The sequence below is a fragment of the Mesocricetus auratus genome, unplaced genomic scaffold (genome assembly GCF_017639785.1).
Source record: "Mesocricetus auratus isolate SY011 unplaced genomic scaffold, BCM_Maur_2.0 Super-Scaffold_100022, whole genome shotgun sequence".
NCBI lineage: Eukaryota > Metazoa > Chordata > Mammalia > Rodentia > Cricetidae > Mesocricetus > Mesocricetus auratus.
In genome coordinates, this window is record NW_024429203.1 from 36,164,368 (window position 1) to 36,185,651 (window position 21,284).

General features: G+C 51.8%; 2 protein-coding genes across 4 annotated transcripts in view; one reads left to right on the forward strand and one right to left on the reverse strand.

Annotated features, from left to right (window-relative positions):
- Positions 1-4,131, forward strand: part of Edc3 (enhancer of mRNA decapping 3) — a 39,328-nt gene extending 35,197 nt beyond the window's left edge. Inside the window, exon 7 of the mRNA XM_040729683.1 lies at positions 1,818-4,131. Within this exon, the coding sequence (XP_040585617.1) occupies positions 1,818-2,152 (335 nt within the window). The 3' untranslated portion in view covers positions 2,153-4,131. The remainder of the gene's footprint in view (positions 1-1,817) is intronic.
- A 587-nt stretch (positions 4,132-4,718) lies between these two features.
- Positions 4,719-19,028, reverse strand: Clk3 (CDC like kinase 3). 3 transcript variants are annotated; one of them, XM_005069596.4, is made up of 13 exons: positions 18,403-19,028; positions 15,005-15,156; positions 14,158-14,374; positions 11,977-12,073; positions 11,634-11,700; positions 9,206-9,322; positions 8,459-8,625; positions 7,334-7,428; positions 7,109-7,238; positions 6,697-6,779; positions 6,160-6,239; positions 5,780-5,870; positions 4,719-5,131 (listed from the first exon to the last, which is right to left on the reverse strand). In XM_005069596.4, exons 1-13 carry the CDS (start codon positions 18,850-18,852, stop codon positions 4,955-4,957), a joined length of 1,923 nt encoding a protein of 640 aa, XP_005069653.1. In that variant the 5' UTR covers positions 18,853-19,028; the 3' UTR covers positions 4,719-4,954. The 3 variants fall into 3 exon arrangements, with proteins under 3 accessions (XP_005069653.1, XP_012968304.1, XP_040585615.1); XM_013112850.3 differs by lacking the exon at positions 18,403-19,028 and adding an exon at positions 18,366-18,383; XM_040729681.1 differs by lacking the exon at positions 18,403-19,028 and adding an exon at positions 17,394-17,536.
- Between the last annotated feature and the right edge of the window lie 2,256 nt (positions 19,029-21,284).

A 21,284-nucleotide genomic window follows, 5' to 3' on the forward strand; every position in this document is an offset into this window, starting at 1 on the left:
CTCCACACATGTTCATCTTCATACAGACATATAAAATAATAGGTCAGAGAGGGAGGGAGAGAGGGATGGGAGGGAGGGAGAGAGAGAGAGAGAGAGAGAGAGAGAGAGAGAGAGAGAGAGAGAGAGAGAGAGAGAGAGAGAGAGAGAGAGAGAGAGAGAGAGAGAGAGAGAGAGAGAGAGAGAGAGAGAGAGAGAGAGAGAGAGAGAGAGAGAGAGAGAGAGAGAGAGAGAGAGAGAGAGAGAGAGAGAGAGAGAGAATGGTCGAAATTTTTTGGCATGAGTAGGTGCCTCTGAAGTGGAACTTGACAAAAAAGAATACCTCAAGTTAGATGTTTGTTGAGTGTTCAGGGGTTAGGACCTGTGCCACTTAAGCAGGAAATTTTGTGACTATGGAATAAAAGGAGTGTCCAGCAGCCTGGAGTTTCAGGTATTGAGGGGGTATGGAAATTGAGATTAGCCGGGACAAGGAAGAGGGGCAGCGGACTGAGTTTTTCTGAAGTCAAGGAGATGAGCAGGAGCAGTCAGCGAGGGAGGAGGTGCAGTGGCCTGTGCAACTGAAAGCCAGGGGGGAGGAGCTCTAAGTTAATTCTCAGACTGAGAATTAGATTTTGAAGCGTGGAGCCTGGGGTACTTTGTAAGCACAGTTTTGGTGTAGGAATGTCTGACTGTAGTGGGAATGGGGTAAGAGTTGGAACAAAGATGGTCAAAGAGGGAAAGACCTTTCCAGAGGCCACATGGCAAGTCAGGAGGATCCTAGGCCAGAACCGCAGGCTCCTCTGTACACACTGAGGGTTCCAGTCTTAATCTCTTGAGCCTTTCATGGTCCACAGAACCTTTACACTCATGTGTTTTAAGTAGGGAAGCTGTGGATCTCTAATTGAAGAATGTTATTAACTGTAGGCTGAGTTCTAGAATGAATGCTGGGAATGGATTGCAATCTCTGACGCAGTGCCAACTTCCTGCCAGTCCTTCTAGCTATCTAAAAGAGTTAGGGCTGAGCCAGGCATTGGTGGCGCACGCTTTAATCCCAGCACTGGGAGGCAAAGGCAGGCGGATCTCTGTGAGTTCAACAAGCCTGGTCTACAAGAGCTAGTTCCAGGACAGCCTCCAAAGCCACAGAGAAACCCTGTCTCGAAAAACAAAACAAAAAAAAAACGAGTCTCTTTCCAGTCTGAGGGTTTCATAAAGGTAAGAGCTCTACTGATTGGCTGCTCTGCTTCTCTGATCTTTCAGCTTTCATTTCCTAATATATCTGACTCTGAACTTTTATTATTAAGACCTATTAGAACTCGAGCTATGCAGAGGAGCCTTTTTTTTTTTTAACATTGCTGTTACATTTTACTTAAGTTTGTGTGCACATGCTGTGGCATGTGTATGGAGGTCTAGAGGAGTCGGTTCTCTCCTTCTACCATGTGGGTCCTGGGGATCAAACTCAGGTCATCGGGCTTGACAGCAAATGCCTTTACTTTGCATTGAGCCATCTCACTGGATGTTGGAGAAGCCCTTTTACATGCTGGGAGAACACAGATCTTTTTTTCCCTGTTCCTAAGTTTAGGCTGAGAGAGGACCCAGTTAGAGGGATGTGCAAGGCTGACTCTGCTTTCCCAGAACTTGTAACATCATCAGGGCTAGTCAGATATAAAGCCCTGTCTGCAAGGCCGAGAAGGTAAGGGCCTTATGCCCTTGAGAAGGCTGACCTTTGGAGGGGCATTAGAATGGTACTATCTAGAAAACCAGATGTTTATGGAGCCACCTAAGCCCTGGCCTGGCCTGCTGTCTGCTCCAGGAGTTTTCACACGTATTCTTTCCATCTACAGATCTCCCTACTAGTCCTGTGGACCTGGTTATCAACTGCCTGGATTGCCCTGAGAATGCCTTCCTGCGGGATCAGCCCTGGTACAAGGCAGCTGTGGCTTGGGCCAACCAGAACCGGGCACCAGTGCTCAGCATAGACCCTCCTGTGCATGAAGTTGAGCAGGGCATCAATGCCAAATGGTCCTTGGCACTGGGTCTGCCTCTGCCACTAGGGGAGCATGCAGGCCGAGTCTATTTGTGTGACATTGGCATTCCCCAGCAGGTCTTCCAGGAGGTTGGCATCAACTACCATTCACCCTTTGGCTGCAAGTTTGTCATTCCCCTGCACTCTGCCTAGAGGGCTCTTGGCAGCTGGACCCTGTATTTCCCTGCATTACTCCTGCCGCCAAACCCGACAACGGCCGCCTTAAGGATGTGAAGCTTTGTGGACCTTGTAGATTACCTTTTGGATTTGTTTCTTCTGTGAGAGGACAAAACATACTTAAAACTTGCCTGCCACCTTTCCTTAATCAGGGAAGGCTTTCCCACTGGCATGCATGTCAGGGGTAGACCAGTGGCTCCAGGCATCTTCCTATCCTGCCATGCCTCCATTCAGGTGGGGCTTTGTTTACAGACATAGGCAGCTCTAAGACTGTTTCAGGTTTACAGCCACTGGGCATGGGCTGGCACCTTGTGGGGTGGGCCAGGGCCTATTGGGGTCTCTACCCACTGTTTCAGAAGGCTTTGTCTTTCCCATGCTTCCTCTGGCCCTGCAGCCAGCCAGCTCACCCTTACTCTAATCATGTAGATCAGGCTGCATGGCAGCTATCCAGAAGGCAGACCTGTGTTCTCCTTATGTCCTGAGATTGCTGTCTCTGCCTTCCCCCAGTGCCACCCAAGTTTGTTTAGAAGCTTTGGACCCTCCTGAGATGTTCCAATTTTATGATGGAACTTTTCCTGGGGAATGTATTGGGATGATGACTGTGGTGAAATTCTGGGCTGGCTGCTTTGGTATTGTCTTTAGCAGAGGTTTTGTGCCTATGAGGTTACAGTGCCCACCTCCTAGTTGGGGGCCAGATGTTCAGGGTGCAGCTTTTCAGTATTGGGGAGACCCTGGGGGAGTTTGGTGCTGAGCCAGAGGAGGCTCCTTGGTGCTTCTGTCGTAGGCCATCACTTCCTACCTCTTCTTTGCCCATAAATAATATTCCTTGTTTCCCCTCCTGCCTGTCTCTGGAAATGGTCTTCTGCAGCCGCCCTAGGATAGGTTACATGTCCCCTTCCCCTCATGCCATGGCTTCACCCTAGTTCTTATGCCTGGGCTTTTATTGTAGTTGCCCTCCCCAGGTGTGCAGACTCGGGACTAATAACCTGTCTCAAACATGCCAAAAATGAGCCCAGTTCTGGATGACCTTGCTGGTAGGGCTCAACCATGGAAGCATCACATTGCTCAGATCCTAGGGCATTATCCTCAGGATCATTCTGGACTTGGGTCCTACAGGCTAGTAGGATAGGACCATGCCTGGAGCCTTAACAGGGACCTGATTTGTACTTTGAAGCCTTCCCCCGCAGCCTTCTTTCTGCTGTGCCCATCACTGGTTGAGGGGTATAGGTGGACAGGAAGATGGGCTTACTAAAAAGTTTGGGTATTGGGTAAAAACCCGTAGATTTCAGGCTTTTTCTTACAGGAACATGGCCCCAAATAGATGATAGCCTTTCCTTCCTTTCCTCTTTTACCTTATCTCCAACTGTAGGAAAGGGGCCAGAGGACTGTCAGCCTCAGCTGCACACCCCTAACCCTAACCTCTTGACTTTGTAACTTCAAGCCAGACCTTTTCTTTTTCTTTTCGGTTTTTGAGACAGGGTTTCTCTGTGTAGCTTTGGAGCCTATCTTGGCACTGCTCTGTAGACCAGACTGGCCTCAAACTCACAGAGATCTGCCTGCCTCTGCCTCCTGAGTGCTGGGATTAAAGGCATGTGCCATCAGTGCCCAGCTCGGCTGGGCCTCTTTTCTGAACACAGGGTGACAGTTGGAACAGTAGGCAGCCAACTAGACACATATAAAATGAGGTAGAACTCTGGTCCTAAAGATGGCTGGCATCCAGATGTTCTGGTGACCCTGGAAGTGATAAGACTTTAAGCGTCTTCCTCTTCTCCCTGCCCTTGGCCTGAACCCCTGCTTGAGTTATTGAAAATGTGTTACTCCTACCCGTAGCTCTTCTTGGAAGGTCCTGCCTAGTGCTGGATTCAGTCAAATGGTCAAGTCAGTATCTCATGGAGCTCTTGGGAAACCTAAAGCCAGCACTACAATAAAGCGACAAGAGTTCTGTGCCATCTAAACTGCTTTGTAGAGTGGAATGCTGTTTCCCCAATCCTTAAGAGCCTACACTGATCACCATTGATTGTTGGTTATGTACATAGTGACATTCCTAATTAGTGACACGATGGTTAAGGCAAAATCAGATTCTGCTTGGCTAATTATAGTGTGCAATGCCCCTTGGAACTGAAAGATACAAGTCTTCTAGGTTTGGCAAGTCTGCTACCTCATTCCTATCCTGGTGCTAAAACTGCTCTACTTAACCCTAGAGCAGTGGTTCTCAATCTTCCAAATGCTGACCCTTTAATATAGTTCATGTGTTGAGCCCCAACCATAAAATTATTTTCATTGCTACTTCCTAACAGTTTGCTACTGATAATGTATCTGTTTTCCAATGGTCTGTGACCTCTGAAAGGGTCGTAGGACCCCCAGGTTGAGAACTGCTGTCCTAGATGCTCCAGCTTCTGGCTTATTCAATGGCTTGCCTTTCTGTCTGGCCCAATCCACACTTAGCTTTCCACAAGCTGAGCTGCTAAGAAAGACTTTATTAATAAGGTCAAAGAAGGGAGAAGGCAAGGAGCCTGAAGATGGACACACTGGTACCAGGGGGTTACAAACAGTAAGAAACACTTTATTATAACTTTACAACATATAAATAGCTTGGGTCCAATCTGTGCTTTCTGGCAGCTGGGCACCACATCCCCCCGTCCCTTGCAGGCTCCTGCCTTCCTTCACATTGCACTGTTCATCGGTGGCTCTGGCTCTGAGGCCAGTGGGAGAGGCTGGAGAAAAGGGGCCAGCAGCCCAGTCCAGCTCTCCAACTCCTTGTGTGCTGGCCTGCATCTGTCATCTGCTGGGGTTACGGCTGCTGTGGAAGGACCGCTCCTCAGGGGTCAGGCCAGCAAAGAAGGGGTGCAGCAAGGCTTCTGCCAGTGTGATGCGCTGAGCAGGGTCAAACTCTAGCATCCTCCTCATCAGGTCAAACAGCTGCACATGCTCCAGGGAGTCCTGGAGCATGTAACTCTGCTCAAGGACACAAGGTGCCTCAGTGTGACGGCAGGGTTTGGGAAGCCACCGCAGTCCCCTTGCCTCTGGGATGCCTTGCTGGGATGGGTTGAGGAGGCAATGATGCCTCTTAGAGGGCTACTTCTGCCCTCCAGAACAGACCAGCTCCTTTCCTTTCATGCTCAGAACTTTAGGCTACTGGGTGGGATCTTGCTGGGTTGGTGCTTCTACCCCCACATGCAAAGTTCTGATGGGTGGGTAGAAATCACCTCTGCGAAATGCACTTGTCCAGGTACCAAATAACTGTTGACAGGCCTCCTTCCTGGCCACATCTAGATCTTCCCTCCCCCTTGCCTCAGTCCTGCCTAGTTCTTCTCAAAATTCAGAGAAGAGAGAGAGAGATAGGAAGCAGCAGTTTGACAGCTGGCTGTTCTGGTCTGTTTCCCCATTACATTCTCAGCCCCCTGTGGAAAGGGGCAGGACTAAGGACCTCTCAAAGGCAGCTTGCAGAAAGCCTCACTGCCAGTGCCCAGTAGGCTTGGGTGCTGCCTCAGAGAACTGGGATGGTCAAGCAGCTGTTGGCTGCCCGTCCTGTCTCGCTTGCTTGCTTGCCCAATGCCTGGGGTCTCCCTGGCATGAGCTGAGCTGGGGGAACCAGAAACTGACCTTCAGAGGTTTGCAGTTCTCCTTCACATACCGCCCATCAGAGCTGTTCTCATCCCAAACCAGGCCCCCTTTGTAGAAATATTTCTGCTTCCTGGAAAGTCAAGAATGAGAAGAAAGGGGAGTCAAGGAGCGGAAGCCCTCAGGGTCTGGGCTCAGGTGGGAGATAGGAAAAAGTAGTTCCTGTCAGTCTTCAGGTAGCAACAGGGCCAGAAAAGAGGTGTGGGCCTGTCCCTGCAAAGGTTGGTAGGGGCAACAGTTTTTACCAGACTGGTTTGAGGGACATACAGTAAAGGCTATTAGGAGCTTAGAGAACCACAGAATACTTGGTAAAGGCTGTATCTCTGGTACCCAGCTGACCCAGAGCCATGGATCTTTCTTACCTGGTACGGTGAATCATGTGTGATGGGATGGGCCCTAGGATCTTCTCCATCATAACCAAGTGTTCTCTGTTTTCATGGGTCTGCAGAAGACCAGGGACAGAGCAAGTAGGAATTAGGCCCAACCTCTGCCTACTTTGAGATAGTAGGAAAAGATAGTGAGGAAAGATAGGCTCTCCCTGCTCCAGGAAAGGAAAACTGTCTCAACACAACCTGGTGGCAGCCCACAGGCCTGGAACCAGGGCTAGGCTCATGCTCTTTGGCCCCACAGGTGGACATGGCTGATTGACTGCATACCAGGTTGGTTCTTCATGCCATAGGATGCCCAGACAGAATCTGTTTGTACCTAGTCTTGTCCCTGATGAAATCTTCCCTACCTGCTTTAGACTCTTCAACTGATTCCTTCCCTGAGCAACTATAAATTCTTAAGAGTCTAGATTCGCATGGTAACTGGTAGGATGATGGAAGGTATCAATTCGTATCAATTCCTTAACCTTAACCACATAGAGCTTCCTGCAACCCACCAACTCAGTACTATACCTGGAAGAGTGTAAAGCCACGGTAGTACTCGAAGAGAATGCAGCCGATACTCCAGACATCACAGGGCTGTGCCCAGCCCAGTTCTGTAAGCCAAGATGGTAAGATATGAGACCCAGCACCCCACATCTACAGGAAGATGCTACTCTGGCTGATATAACTTTTACCCAAGCCCCACTAACAGGGCTGTTTCTAACTAAAACCAAGTCAGATATCTCAAGTATTGTCTAGTCCTGGACGGCAGACTGATGGGTACTATCAAAGTGAGTACCCTCACTTTAAGACAGGGTCTTGTGAGCCCAAGGCTGCCTCCACTGTCCAAGGACTTGGATTACAGGTGTGTGTCCCAACATCCAGCTATTCATTTTGACAACTGCCCAGTACAAGCAATGTTGGAGGTTATGAAGCCACTCACCAAGGATCACCTCAGGTGGGCGATAGTGACGGGTGGCCACAATGGTGGTGTGATGTTCATGGTCAAATGTGGCACTGCCAAAGTCTGCCACCCGGATGCTGGTATTCTTCACTGACTTCTCCTCACAGCTCTGAAGGCAAGGCAGGCCAGCTAGGTCAGTCTGCCCAGGTAGGTGACCTACCTTGGAGCAGGGCCACACTCTTGCCCACCCAGTCAGTGCTCTACCTTGTGCTCATTGTAGAGGGTTTCAAACTCAGAATTCACAAACAAGATGTTCTCAGGCTTCAAGTCTGTGTGGGTCAGCTGGTTCTCATGTAGAACTAAGGAAAAGAGAAGCACATACTGAGAACCCAGACTTGCCAGTCAGCTCTTGGCCAAGCGATGCTCACACCACACACAACCCCAGGAGGGGTTTTTCCAAGATGGGGTTTCTCTGTGTAGCCCTCCCTAGCTATCCTGGAACTCACTCTGTAGACCAGGCTGGCCTTGAACTCACAGAGAAATGCCTGCCTCTGCCTCCTAAGTGCTGGGATTAAAGGTGTGCACCACCACCTGGCCCCTCCCAGCTTTCTTAAGAGCTCTGTAAGGCCTCAGAAGGCAGGGAGGTGAAGGCATGCTTCCCATCAAACAGCCCCTCTACCACTCTCACTGAAGCGGCAGCATTAGCGAGTCCTTTTCCTCAGCACTAGCTATGTAACGGTTCACTGCACCAAAGGTGTGGTTGTTGATCACATGCCTGTAAGCCATCCCTGACCAGGAAAGCCTTCAGCATCCAATCTGTTTCACTGGCGCTTTCAACAACTCATTACTTTTCAACCATTTGGCCTGTTAAGGGCCTCACAACTCCATGACCCATCTGAGCCACACTTCCAGCAAGTTCCCTCTCCACTGGACCTTTGCAGAACTATGGCCCTTACTTGGTTCTCCTGTCACCTACTCAGGCCCTGTACATCTTAGCTCTAGGCCTTTCACTTGTCACTTCCCAAGCTGCCTTTTCTACATAACTCCTAGTACACTGAGCATTGGTTCCATCAAGCTGCTCTTCAAGGCTGGTAGATATTTAAGTGACAGGTCTCTGGGTAGCAGGACCTGAGAAATATGTCAGGTCCACCTTCTACACTTTTCTATGAAGGTGAAGACAGGGTCAGTAGCTAGGCAACTTCTAGAGTACTTTCCCTTTTCTTCCTAAGAACCCAGGAAAGAGAGTCCCTTTCAGCTAAGGGCCCTAGGTCTAACAGACTTTGCAGAACAATCAACAGTGTACTAGAGGAAATGGAGGGTGGCAAGACTACTAGGTGTTTTGTTTTGAGGATAAAGTACTCCATGCTCCAACCAACGATGGGCACTTACATCTAAGGGCATGGCAGAGCTGGTATGCCATGTGTCGGACATGTGGTAGGGGGTAAGGCTGGAAGTTGTTCTCCTTCAGGAACTCAAAGGTGTTCTTGCCCAGGAGCTCAAAGGCGATGCACATATGACCATGGAAGTTGAACCAGTCAGACATCAGGACACACAGGCTAGAGGAAAAGGATAGGTGGGGTTCAAGATCTACCTCACCTGACTCCCAGGGTAAGGCCATTGTTTTGCATGCCAAGATACAAAGCAAACCTCAGAGCCAGAGTACATGTCTCAATCCACTATCACACAGATGGGCTGAGTGAGAACTGTACTTCCTACTGTGTGGAGTGATTACATTTTGGTCCCAGCTCACCCATGGCTGCCCTGCCACACAAGTTACTGAGGGGGAGACAGAATTGCAACAAGTACAGCACAGGCCTCCAGGTACTGTTGAGCTTCTTGAGGGCCTGGGCAGGAACATCCCCTCTGAGTGTAGCACAGTGAAGTGCTTGTCTCGATTGGCTGGCATTTATCTACCAAAGATAGTAGTGTCCAAACAAGTGTCACAAAGCGAGAGAGGATAGAGCCTGAAGTTCAAGGGCTCTTTCCAGAAAGACCCATCACACTCCCCTGTGACTGTTGAGACAGCAGTACCAAACTCCTGTGGGACACTGAGAAATCCGCGGGGTCCAGGCAGCTGCAACTAGAGGATGCTACCCCACTGAGTGAGCCCCCCCCCCACGCCTTACAGATACTCACAACTTATTCTCTTTGTCCTTCTCTTTGATTTTCTTGAGAACATTAATTTCTAGACGGGCAGCTTCCCGGTACTTGCCCACATTACGGATGATCTTCAGGGCAACCTGTGACTTCCCTCTGTAGACCAGGAAAGAAGTAAAGGCTCTCATCAACCAATAGTTCAGCTTTCGCCCCTTTTCTGAAACCCAGCAATTCAATAATACGACTATATAAACTACAGATCCTGAGACAGTGTTTATACTTGAGGTCCAGCCTGTTGAAAGCAACACCAGACTTCCGATCACCATACAAGACCCCCTGGCATCTGTTTGAATGTTCTTGGTTTCCATGCTACCATAAACCTTTAGGCTCTCAGAAATTTCTAGCTCCCCAGGAAGAATTGAGGCAGAGGCGTTGAGGTCAATCCTGACCAACCCCAGCCCCTAGAAGTTTATTTGATAACCTACCCCTGTAGGCCAAGCTGCCCTGCCCAGAGTTCAACCATATAATAGTGAGGCCTAACTTTTTCACTGAAAGCCTGGGCCACTCCCTATACTATGCTCTAACCTAGGTCCTTTCCACTAACTAACTGTCTCAGCATTTACCACCAGCTACCGAGGTCAGGAACTCTTATCAGCATCCCAAGAGAGTTCCCACTGTTGTTGGTCCGCCCTTTATACTCTACTCCCCCCTACTCTAGCAGGTCATTTGCAGGATGTGAGTAGACAAGGAAAGGGCTGCCAAAAATGTCAGTGAGCGCTAGTATTCAGGTGCCAGTGAAGACCTGAAATGCGGTGGCCCTGACCCACCAAGGTGTACCCTCTGGGGCCTCAAGGGCTGGCCTTGATGCCGGGAACAAGTTCATAGGTCCACAAGCAAAGACAGCTTCTTCAGAATGCCCTGTTTTGCTAGCCCTCATCCATTTTTCTGGTTTCTTCAGGCCGATTTCTGAAACAGGTGTGCCTCCCCCACCTTCCAGTGGTCTTTAACACAGGTGTAACTTATTCCAAAAGAAACCCCTGCCAGGGCTGCTGGCAGAGTTTAATTCCACCTCCACTGGCCTGCACTGACTCCCTTTGAGAACTTTACGTTCCCAAGACCTTATGTTAGTCCTTTAGTGACTTCAGGCTCATTTCCCATCCCCAGCTACTCAAACAGGAACAGCCCACACACTGTAGCTGTCTTCCTGTTGTCAGAATTCTTGGACCTATCTTGTGTACATCTGGTCACAGGATAGTATGTATGTGCCCCTACACTCATTCTTGGGTCATGGTGAATGAACAGGTATTTGAGTGCAAACTGGGAGCAGAAGGGAGCTTCTCAGTCACATTAGACTTCATCTCATGGCTGAAGAAATGGTTGACTTTCGGTCCAATGGTTCTTTCTAAGCAGCCCACTTAATGTGGGAGAACCATGACCAGCAGGCCCAGCTCAATCACCAGTGACTGAGGTGTAACTTGGGCAACCTCAGAGTATGCTCATGCTTCACCTCTGAAGCAGGGACTGGCATGGCTCAAATGAGGACACCAGCACTCTTTTGCTAATGCACTAAAACAATTAGAGGTTATTAGGCAGGAACACAACTGGTTCCCAGAGGACTGCCTCTCACCTACAGCTACAGGTAAGAAAGCAAGGCTCCTGGTTGGGCAGATGATAGGGGATAAGTGTTACACTGTTAGGATTGGAGGGAGTGATTTGGTCTCAGAATGACACAGAAGGCACCGTTCCCCTATCTGGACAAACTCAACGTGGACTATTCAAGACCTTAGCCACACTGGGATGGGCAGCAGCTGCTGGATGAGAAGGCCAGAATCTCATTTCCCTCAGTTGGGACCTCTCAGGAAGACATGGGAGGGGCAAAGACAGTATCAGGCCGGGCCAGCAGCATTCTCAACCTCCTGGCCCAGAGAGAAAAGGAGAGGCCATTACTTCAGACAAGGACCCCTGCACTGGTCTTATCTTTAACACGAGTGTAACTCACTCCAAAAGAAACCCCTACCAGGGCTGTTGGCAGAGCTGAATTCCATCTCCACTGGCCTGTACTGACTCCCTTTGAATATCTTAAAGGTTCCCAGAGTCTTGCTATCTGTCCTTACATCTGTCCAAGAAACCAGAAAAAAAAAAAAAAAGGATGATGCCTGGCCAAGAATCTCTAAAAGCTAATGGGATGCAGCTACAGGCCACATAAACCAGGCCTCTGACCCTGCCCTGTTATCAATGCCACAGAGTTCAGAAAGGGCAGAGGTAACCACAAGTTCTTGGACAGGGATGTCACATACCTGTCAAACCCCAAGAACTTCTCCTTTACTTTATGAGATCAGCAAAACCCAACACATATATCCTGCACTGGTGCTACACATCAAAAAGAGCTGCACCCTCATGAACCTCAAACTAACTCTTCCGAGGATGCTCACACCCACAGTTGGCTGTGTTATTCTAGCATGCTCACCTGGCATGGTCCAAGCACTCCACCACCTTGCCAAAGGTGCCTTCGCCCAGGTTCCCCACGATCTCATCTGTGAGAGAGAAGAAGATGGGCATGAGAGTCTGGAGGGTGGGAGTCTGGCAGCTCCTGTAAGTTCACAGCATTCAAATCCTCAAAAACAACAAAGGTTCTTGCTCACTGCTACACTCTTAAAAACAGAAGTTGCTAGTGTCTGTGTCATTCAGGCAATTACTGGTGGCTCCACTAAGGCGCCACGCGCACTAGAGGCCCCTCCACGCAGGAGAGGTCTCATCTAACAAGGGGGGTAGAAAGTAGAGAGGTAAAGTTTTACGAAAGGTGGCTGTACATCGCTCTTGGAGCCAATCGCCGATCCGGCACACCAGGTGGCCCTCCTTGTCATCTTCCACACTCCGGCTGCTGCGCTTACTGCTCTGTTGGCTTCTCTGCATGCACCGCCCCCCGAAACGCCATCCGACCAATCGCATGGTAGGCGGTTCCGATTGACAGATTGAGGTGTCAGTCAAAGGCAGAGGTGGAGACGGTGAGGAGCCGGTGGGTTGGTTGGTTGGATTTTCCAGATCCCAGCATTTCATAAGGCACACAGCATATATAACGATAGGGATATTGCAAGGGACACGTCAAGACACAAACTGACTTCAAAACAGAAAAGCAAAAACAGCTACAGGTATGTAAGAAAACTCGGACATTATCTCTAAGAAGAGTGCCACAAATGCTCAGAAAGATGTCCAGCCTCTGACACAGAGGGGCCAGGCCCCAAGGACAGTCACAGCCCTGACTCCCTCCTCTTCTGAGTCTCCCCCGCCCTGACCCTCCCATGACTTTGACCAGAGCTGAAGACGCAGTGAGAGCGAACGGCGCAAAAAGGCGACTAGCCCAAACTGGCCCAACCTTCTGGACTGCTCAGAAGGCTATCCTGGCTTTAGCTGCAGCAGTATGCTCAGCCTGTCCTTGCCTGCCTCTGCTCGCCCACACAACCTTACAACATGCTCAACAGCTGCCACATAAAACCAAACTACTACCTGCCCCCACATGACATCCTTGGCCAGACGTAACCAACTACCAGAAACAGCCTTCTGCCAGCAGTCCTCCTGCCACCAGTCTCCAGCAGCAAATGAGCCTGGCTGAGATCCTCCAGGGCAGCCGACCTTCAGGCCCCAAGCCAGCTCCTGACCTGGCCTTAGGACCTGTGCTACTCACAAATCAAACCCGTCCCACAGCGACAGAGGGCACCAAGAATAAGCAGAGCAACAGACTTCACTGCCACCCTATGGCAGCATGTGGCACTGTCTGAGGCCACAGGCCATGCTGGACTGACTCACCTGCAAGAGTCAACCTTCGACCCATGCCACTCAAGTCAGCACTGAGCAGAAAAGATACTTCCAATGAACCCACCACTACTATTCAGAGGCTTCTTGGCCAGCAGGAGGACAACATAGGGAGAGCAGATGGGGAGCAGAAAAGACAGCACATGATCTCAGAAACACACAAGTGACTTTCCTTTTCCATGGGACTGAGTACAGGTTTGGTTCTTGGTCTGTTCACCCCACCACCCTAGAATGCTGGTCAACCTCTATTTTTAAGTGGTCTGCAACAAGGTGATGCCTGGGGACCTATCACACAGATAGCTGCCTCTCCTCACCACAAGTACCCGACAAATCAAGGAACAAGGCAGAAGAGAATCTGGCTGGAAGTCAGACTGGAAGTTCCCCATCTGAGCTGACGGACAGGGCAAAGTGATGTGCTCTTGCAGACCATCAACTTAGAAGGCTCAACACAGAAATTCCAAGATCCATATCAAAAAAGAGAAAGGGCTAGGAAGTCAGGCAGTGGTGCCTAGCACTCAGGAAGTAGAGGCAAAAGGATCAGGAGTTTTAGGCCAACCTGGAATACATAACAAGATTTTCAAAACAAAGAGGAAGCATGGGAACTGGGGTGTGACAATAGCTCAGTGGTAGAGCACTTGCCTAGTATGGGCTCTGGGTCGGACTCCCAGCATTTAAAAGAGAAAAAAAAAAATGACTGGTAAAGTGTCCCTTTTTATTGGGTTTGAAAGTGAGGCGACAGAGGTGGTCAAGTTCACACTCAAAGCACTTAGCAATGTGCAGGGAGATGAAGGGGACAAGACCTGATATGAAAAAGACCAGGCCATATAAACCCCAAATCACAAACCAGCAACCTTAGTATGATCCCTGAGAAGTGTGTCCCAGGCATGTGTGCCATGTAGCCTATGTCTGTCTGGAACAGTGGGTAGACACAGACAGGCTGGAAACCAGCCAGCGCCGGAGCCAGAGCCCCTACAGTTGCCACTGGCAAGGGGCCAGAAGATGGAGGGCATAACATCCTTGCTTAGCCCTGTACCAAACACGCACACGCACACAAATGTGTGCACACACAATGGTGTGTGTGCACAGGGCTGCCAGTACTCACCCAGACCAGGCAGCCTGAGAGAAGGCTAGAAAGAGATGAGGCTTTAGGCCTCTGTTAGCACACTCTGGCCACCACTCACCGAGGAGGCGCTGCTACAAGACCTGGTACGGCGTTTGTGACAGTGGTGGGCATGCTTGCGGGTACGGTATGGCCCCCTCTCTCGTGACCGTCTCCGATGTCGAGAACGTGAAGACCCATAGCAGTCCTCTCCAAAGGATGGGCTCCGCTCTTCACACCTATATGTATCGCTGTCACGGTGTTCCCGGTATCTCCGCTGGTAGGGTAGGCGGTCATGGCTGCCAAGAGGGGGTGAGGACATGAGTCAGATGGGCCTACCAGTCAGGTTCCTCCAGCAGGCAAGAGGCCTTTGGCAGGGCCCCTACAAAGGCTCTTAAGGAAAGCCTGTCAGAGCTGAAGCATCCAAGCTGAGGGAAGTAAACAGGGAAGACAAGGTGCAAAGATACCAAGCGTACTCTCCAGAGCCTTGGGCAATGACAGTGCCCCTCCATGCCACAAGGAGTGAGGAGAAAAAAAAAGCGTGAGCGAGCACAGGGAAAGGCCTCCAATAGCGACAGAGTTGACTAGCCTGGTACAACTGTTACTTTGATCTGGGGACTCAGACAGGACTTGGGACCAGTCTTTCTAAGGCTAGGACAATGTTCCTACTTCCCACTGGGGAGGGTTCACAGGTGGGGGTACTGGCCTAGAAAATACAGAGGGTGGAGAAGGACCACTTTGTGACATAGAAAGGAAGGGTGACAAGGAAGGTAGCTTCTGCTGAGGCCAGGAAATAGACAAGGAGCCCAAAGAGGTCATGGCAAGGATCTACAAGCAGCTGGGCAGAAGCAGTCATCTAAAGGAACCCAAAGCGACCAGAGCCTCTGGACCATCTGCTCATCTAGCTGAGGAAACCAGGTCCCACTCACCTTCTGGACCGTGATCTCCTTGGGGGAGGCTCCCTTCGGGATGGGTATCGTAGTCGACCTTCATGCTCCCGACTGTAAGACCGCCTCCTCTTCCAGCGGTAGCTCAGGTATGGGTCTGGCTCTGGGGAACGGTATCGCTTACAGTGATGCATCTAGGCCACAAGAAAGAGAAAGCCCTGCTCAACACACAGCTCACTGCTTCCAGCCACAGGGCTGCCTGGTGCAGCCAGGTGCTCCTGAAGAAGAGGCCCATTGTTCTATTTAGGGGCAACCCCCCTGCCACTGGGTTTATGAAGTAAAGAAGAACTCTGAGGTCACAGTGACAGAACAGCAGACAATGGGTGACTCCATCCTTTTGCTAGTGAATAAACAAACAGGTGCCTCCCCAGCATGGCCTAGGGTCCTGAACACTTGAATTGGATGAGTCAGGGCCCAGATACAGAAGTAGATCTCTTAGGGGGATGCTGAGCACTATGGATGCTAGGACAGGGGTAAAGAAGAGCTCTGCTCAACGTCTTCCTGCCTATGAAATCCTATAGCCTAAACATTTTAGGAGCCTGAAACTAATGAACTGGTAGCATGGAACCAATGTACTGGTTTCAGAAACTGAAAGCTGCCCGACTAAAGCACTGAACTGGATTCAACTCAAACAAGTTGTGAGGAGACATGGCAGAAATGATAACACTAAATCTGGAGCAAAGACACAATGCATCAACATTCCCTACCTTCTACCAGGGTGTAGCCAAGTAGTCATGGGCCCAGAGAGCCTGCCCGGCCCTTGCTGGCCCATTCAGTCTCAGCCCACGAAGGTGCCACAGTCCTCAGATAATCTAAGCTGTTTGCCTGAGGCACATTTTAGAGGCCCTCAGACTAACTACAGTCCATACCAGGTTTTCACCGTTCACCATCAGCACCACGGCCATCCCTCCTAGCTCCCCCTGATCAGCACTGCTTCCTGTGCCTATCTCTGGAGGTGCCTAGAAGAGGTGGCTGCAGGTCTACACACCTGGAAGCAGAAGTAGGCTTTCCATTCACTATCTCTAGCCACTGAGGACTTATATCCAATACAGGAGACTCCCAAGTTGGGTCAGCAAGCAGTTGAGGAAAGATGGCTACATGAGGCGGACACCATTTTCCCCACCAGATGGCCAGGCAAGAGACCTCTGCTCGTTTGCTTCCCAAGTCAGCAACTGCTCTCACCCAACCTCTAGTCTTGCGCAGTCCCAGGCTTGCCTGGCCAAGCACCTTTTAAACAAATCCATCAAGGCTGCTTCATCTCACCAACACAACCCAAAAATGAAAGAGCTACTGTGTATGAGCAGGGCAGGGAGGTCAAGTCACCTAAACCTCTGGGGACCCTAAGAAAGGCACTGCCTTCTATCTCCCCACTAGCAACCCTCCATCTGAAAAGTCAGGGCCACCCAAAAATCCTCAGAGATAAACATTACATAAAATCAGTAGGTTCGTTGTTTTCACAATCATCTAAATAATCTTTGTTTTTGTTTTTTCCCAATTATCTTACAGCAGCAGGTGCTCAAGCTATAGCCTGAAAACAGTTATCTCATGTCTCACTAATTGACCCAAAAGACATCCTACTGGCCAGGGCACGTATCTTCCCACAAGGCAAATGTGGTCCTGCCCACCCTCACTAGGCAGAAAAAGCACCCTATCTGGAGGATGTGGTGATGTGGTCTAACATACACCAGGCCAAAGTTTTCCTTCTGGGACATAGAAATTTTTATGACCACGTGTCTACTTGAGTGAAAAGTCACAGCTTCAGAGTCCAATGACAACCTAGTCCACGACACTACCACTTCACGATTTGCCTTTGGACAAGTTATTAACCACTCTGAGGTTCAGCCTCCTCTTGAAACAAGGAAACAATCTCTTAAAGGTTCTACAAGAATTAAATGTCTGGTCTATAAAATCAAAAGCCTAGTACAGGTTTATGCCATAAGTACTAACGACAGCCTTTCATTAACCCTAAGAAGGTTCTGGGGAACACTCAGGGTTATGATGAATGCCTTAATTTATAATCCTTTCCAAGGGACCCGGTAAGAAGTTTTGGCAGAAAACCCTGAACTCAATCCCAGTGATGCCTCTTACTGGCCCTGTGGCCTTATTTATACAAGTCATTTTAGACCTCGGTTGCCATGCCTGGAAAATGAAGATAACACCTGGCAAATAAGGCCAAGTACGACGGCCATGAAGCTCCACATATAGGGTAGTAATGGGGGTCACCTCCCTTGCAACTCATCCCGGACAGGTGAAATATGGGAAACACCAGGTGCCCCACATCATCTCATAAATTCCCTTTGATTTCCTGAGACCTCAGCAGAGAGGCTTTTTAAAACTTAAGAGTCACAATTATGCTTTGGGAGGTTCTTACTCTGCACAATGAAGGGGGAAAAAAAAGCAATGTGACCAACGAATCCAAGCTAAGGATGCCAGCTTCTCTGAGCACAGGCCTAGCAGGCTTCTCATTTGCTGTTCCTGGCTAGAAAACCGGGCTGACGAGAAGAGCAGCCAGCCAGGTCAGCGGCTGCCCTCCCGGATTCCTGCCACCCATGCGACCCAGGGTTATTTTTGGCAGGCAGTGCCCCACCACTGCAACCTCAAACCTGCCACCTCGCAAGCTGCGGCTGCCACCGGGCAAAACGCTCCTCCTTTTCAAGGGCACGGAGGAGGGAAGCTGGAAGGCCGCCAACTCCGCCTTGACGGGGGCCAGACTCAAGCAATTCCCACCCAAGCATCAGGGCACCCGCACCCGGAACTAAAGCATAGAGGCTCCCGGCCGGACCGAGGAGCAGCCTGGACATTTGTCCTCCCGGCTTGGTCTGGCCCACTCTCCGGGATGGAGCGGTTCCATCATAACAAAACACCGAGGGGGCCGGAGGCCCGCACTCGAGTCCCTTCCTTCCGCCCGGATCCCGGGGATCTCAGAGCCCCGCTCCCCGTAACCGCCAAGGGAAGACCCGGCGGCCAGAGGGAAGGCCAGCCTGGGCCAGAATCAAACTCCAGGCGGCGCGCGGAGGAGGTCTGCGGGCTAAGCCTCGAGCCCGGGGCAGGGAAAGCCTTTCCAGGTTTAGCCAGGGTCGGATGCGACCCCAGCCGGCTGGCCCGCGCGGGGCCCAATGTGGAACCTCCCAGCCGCCTCGGAGGCCGCTAGGACTCCGCCTCCAACACCGCGGGATCCAGAAAAGGGGTCTACAGTGACCGCCCTCCGGGAGAGAAGCGGCGGGTCAGGGGTGAGAGGTCGGGACCGCGGCCTGACGTGGGCCGAAGAGGGAAAAAGGTACACGCTGAGACCCGACCGGGAGCTGAGGTACCCGCACCAGCTTGCCCGTCCCCACCGACTCACCCAAGCCGCCCGGCCACGGGCCCGGGCCCACACTCACCGTCTCCCAGGCTCCGGCTGCGGCTAGGCCCCACTCCCCACTCCGAGCGCCTCTTCCGCTTCCGGCTCCGGCCTCCGCCCGTGGCAGCACCGCCCCTTCGCGTGACGCAGCCGTCGGCGGCCCGGGCTCGACCCGGCCCAGAGGCCTGGCCGCTCTAGCCCCCAACTCGCAGGCTCTGGGGGACCGGCCTGCCCCTCTGGGGTCGGGGCCGCCACGGTGGAGGTCTCTTCCGGGAGGTCCCGGCAGCATCCTCGGGCCGCGGCCCGCCCCTCGCCGTGCTGTAGTGCACGTAGGTCCCCGAGGCCGCATCGGTGCTCGGCCGCCACCGCGGCCGGAGCTCGGCTCTGGGCCTAAAGGAGGAACCCACCGGACTGCCAGGCTGGGTCGACTCCGCCGCCGCGGCCCGGCCGTGCTCGCCAGCCTCTTCCTGCGCGCGGAGAGGACTGGCATTGTTCTCCCGGGGCCCGGGAGGGCGCTAGAGACGAAAGCGGTCGGTGCGTCCGGGCTGAGGAAGGAGGGCACGACTCCGCTTGCGCGCAAGAAGCAAACGACACATTCTGCTCTCGGCTTGTGCGGGTTTTTTTGAAAATCTTGGCGCCACGCCCCAGCTCTCTCGAGCTTGCGGAGCAGTCTCCGGGAAGATCCCCGCGAGCCTCGGTGGTGGGGTCTGAGGAGAGGACGTCCCCTTCTCTTGAACACCTCAGAGCGTCTTGCTGCCAATCAGCACGGTTGCTGGGCTAGGAAACCCGCGCCACACAAAGCCCCGCGCCGTGCCACGCTCCAGCTCTGCCACTCGAGTTACTCGGCCATCCTTTTTGCTGCGGCCTCGAGCGTGACCCCTCCCACCTACTGTTCCACGCTTTGTCGTGGCAGGATCATGAGGTCCTATTTTTCCAGAAAACAGGTCGCGGTCCTTAGGGAAGGCCTCGCTTTGACAGCGACTCCGCCCCGCGCGTCGCGCAGCCAAGCGGGCGGGTGCGGCGCCTAATTGCCCCACGCCACGCGAGGCCCGTGAGGCTGGAGCAGCCGGCCAGGGCGGGGCATCCCTTCCCTTTAGGATATCGCTGACTCAACGGGGACAGCCAGGGTTTCCCATGTGACCCGCTCCCCATGCTGGATGAGATGCGCGCCCACCATGCCCTGTCGCCACTGAGCCTCTCCCAAGCTGAAAGTGTCTCTCTCTAGAGACCTTAGCCTCTCTCTGACGTAGTGGCCGGACATCTTCATCACCACCAGTGACTGGGTAAAAAAAAGCTGGGTGATTACGATTGCTAATGTAACCTCAAACTGGCCCCATGGTTACCTTCTAATCACGCATTCACCAGCAGCTTCAGCTGCTTCTTCCCCTAGGTCCTACCCCAGGAGCCAAAGATACTGAAAAATCCAGGTGTCAGAAGATGCAGTTCCCACCTGAGTTCCAGGGCCACACTGACAGAAGTTCACACATTCACAAGTTTTTGTGGTGTCATAACTCCCCACCAATATTGCCCCCCCCCACGTTTCCACTGCTGTGGGAAACCATCATCCTTCGATTTAATGCCGACATCCTCAAAAAGCTCCTGTCTGCTGCCCTATCGTGGGCATCAGGCATGGGGTATCGTCCTGCCTGCTCTCCTAACATGGAATATCTAGGCGACCTACCCGAAGCTCCCCACCCCCACCCCGGCTCAGAAAGCACCCCTCACGACTTAAACAGAAGCTGTCTCCTAGCCGGGTCCACTCCAGAGGTTGCAGCTTGACCTTCCTCCATGAGGGTCTCCCGTTAGAGCTCCATTTTCTTGTCTCTCTTCATAGAAAAAGTCACATCAATTAGAAGGAAAGACTTGGTCCTGAAGTGAAGTTGTGTTGACTCCTTCCTATATAAATACACTCTGCATCTCTCCAGCACTCTGCTAAGAGGGAACTCAGACCAGGCCATCCCCGGAGGAGGCTCAATGCTTACCCACTGCCCCTGGGCACCTCACTTTTCCCAGCCTGTGCCCTTTGCCCATAAGCCTTTTCTATGCCCCTGTCTGATTTTATTCAACCCCCTCTTTTTTACCCCCTAGGTTCTTGAGCCCCAGTTCCCTCTCATCTAACTGCCCTTGCATTCCCCTCCGCCCATTCAGCTCTGTCCTGCCTGGAATGAACTGATGCAAATTTGAGCGTCAGCCCCAAGGTCACCTTCCTGGAAAGCATCCTGAGAGAGGTCAGATTCCCCTTTCTGTGTTGTGATGCCACCCTCCCGGGGCTCCAGCCCACAGCCTGTCGTGGAAGGCCAGAACCTCTTAAAACAAGTTCTGCACAGCCCTGCTTCTCGAAGAGAACAATGGGCAGCCTAACCGTGGAGGCCCCTCTCCCATTCGGACCCATTTAGAGTGGAGTTGTGGGTGTTGTGCCAGGATGTGAGATTAGTCTTCATGGTCTGTTTTAGAGTGGCCTTGAGTGGTACTGATGTAGGAAGACAACCACTAAGGGCTGTGGGAATAGGCCTAGAGTGGAGGAGTCAACAGGCTTAGAGCGGGAGGGGCCCCCTGGAAGGTTGTACCAACGTGAGAGGGACGAAGTTCTAGGAATGTGTGGTTGTCAGAGCCATGAAAGGTGGGGTAGGAGAGGGGCCTGGTCGCCATCTGCTCAAATGGAGATATCCTCTAGGCCCTTCCTAAGCTGGAGACCTTGGAACAGGCGAGCCACAGAGGCCTCCTACAGGATTCCTGTGTGGATGAAATCCCAGGAGGACTTGATCCAGTCCTTGGAGGTGAAGAAGCCAGTGGTGAGAAAAGGTGGTGTCAGCTGAACTAGCCCATGAGTCTCCTCATCAAAGAGGTGGGCCTGGAGGGCAGGAGCTGAAGCCAGAGAAGCGCCAGAGCGGAGATGAGGGCTTCTGGCTCCCCATATCATAA

Coding starts and splice junctions, on each gene's coding strand:
- Clk3 (XM_005069596.4), bottom strand. CDS start 18,852: ATGCCAGTCCTCTCCGCGCGCAGGAAGAGGCTGGCGAGCACGGCCGGG. Junction 7,239..7,333: donor CCCTCTACAATGAGCACAAG/GTAGAGCACTGA, acceptor CCTTGCCTTCAG/AGCTGTGAGGAGAAGTCAGT. Junction 6,780..7,108: donor CCCACCTGAGGTGATCCTTG/GTGAGTGGCTTC, acceptor CTTGGCTTACAG/AACTGGGCTGGGCACAGCCC.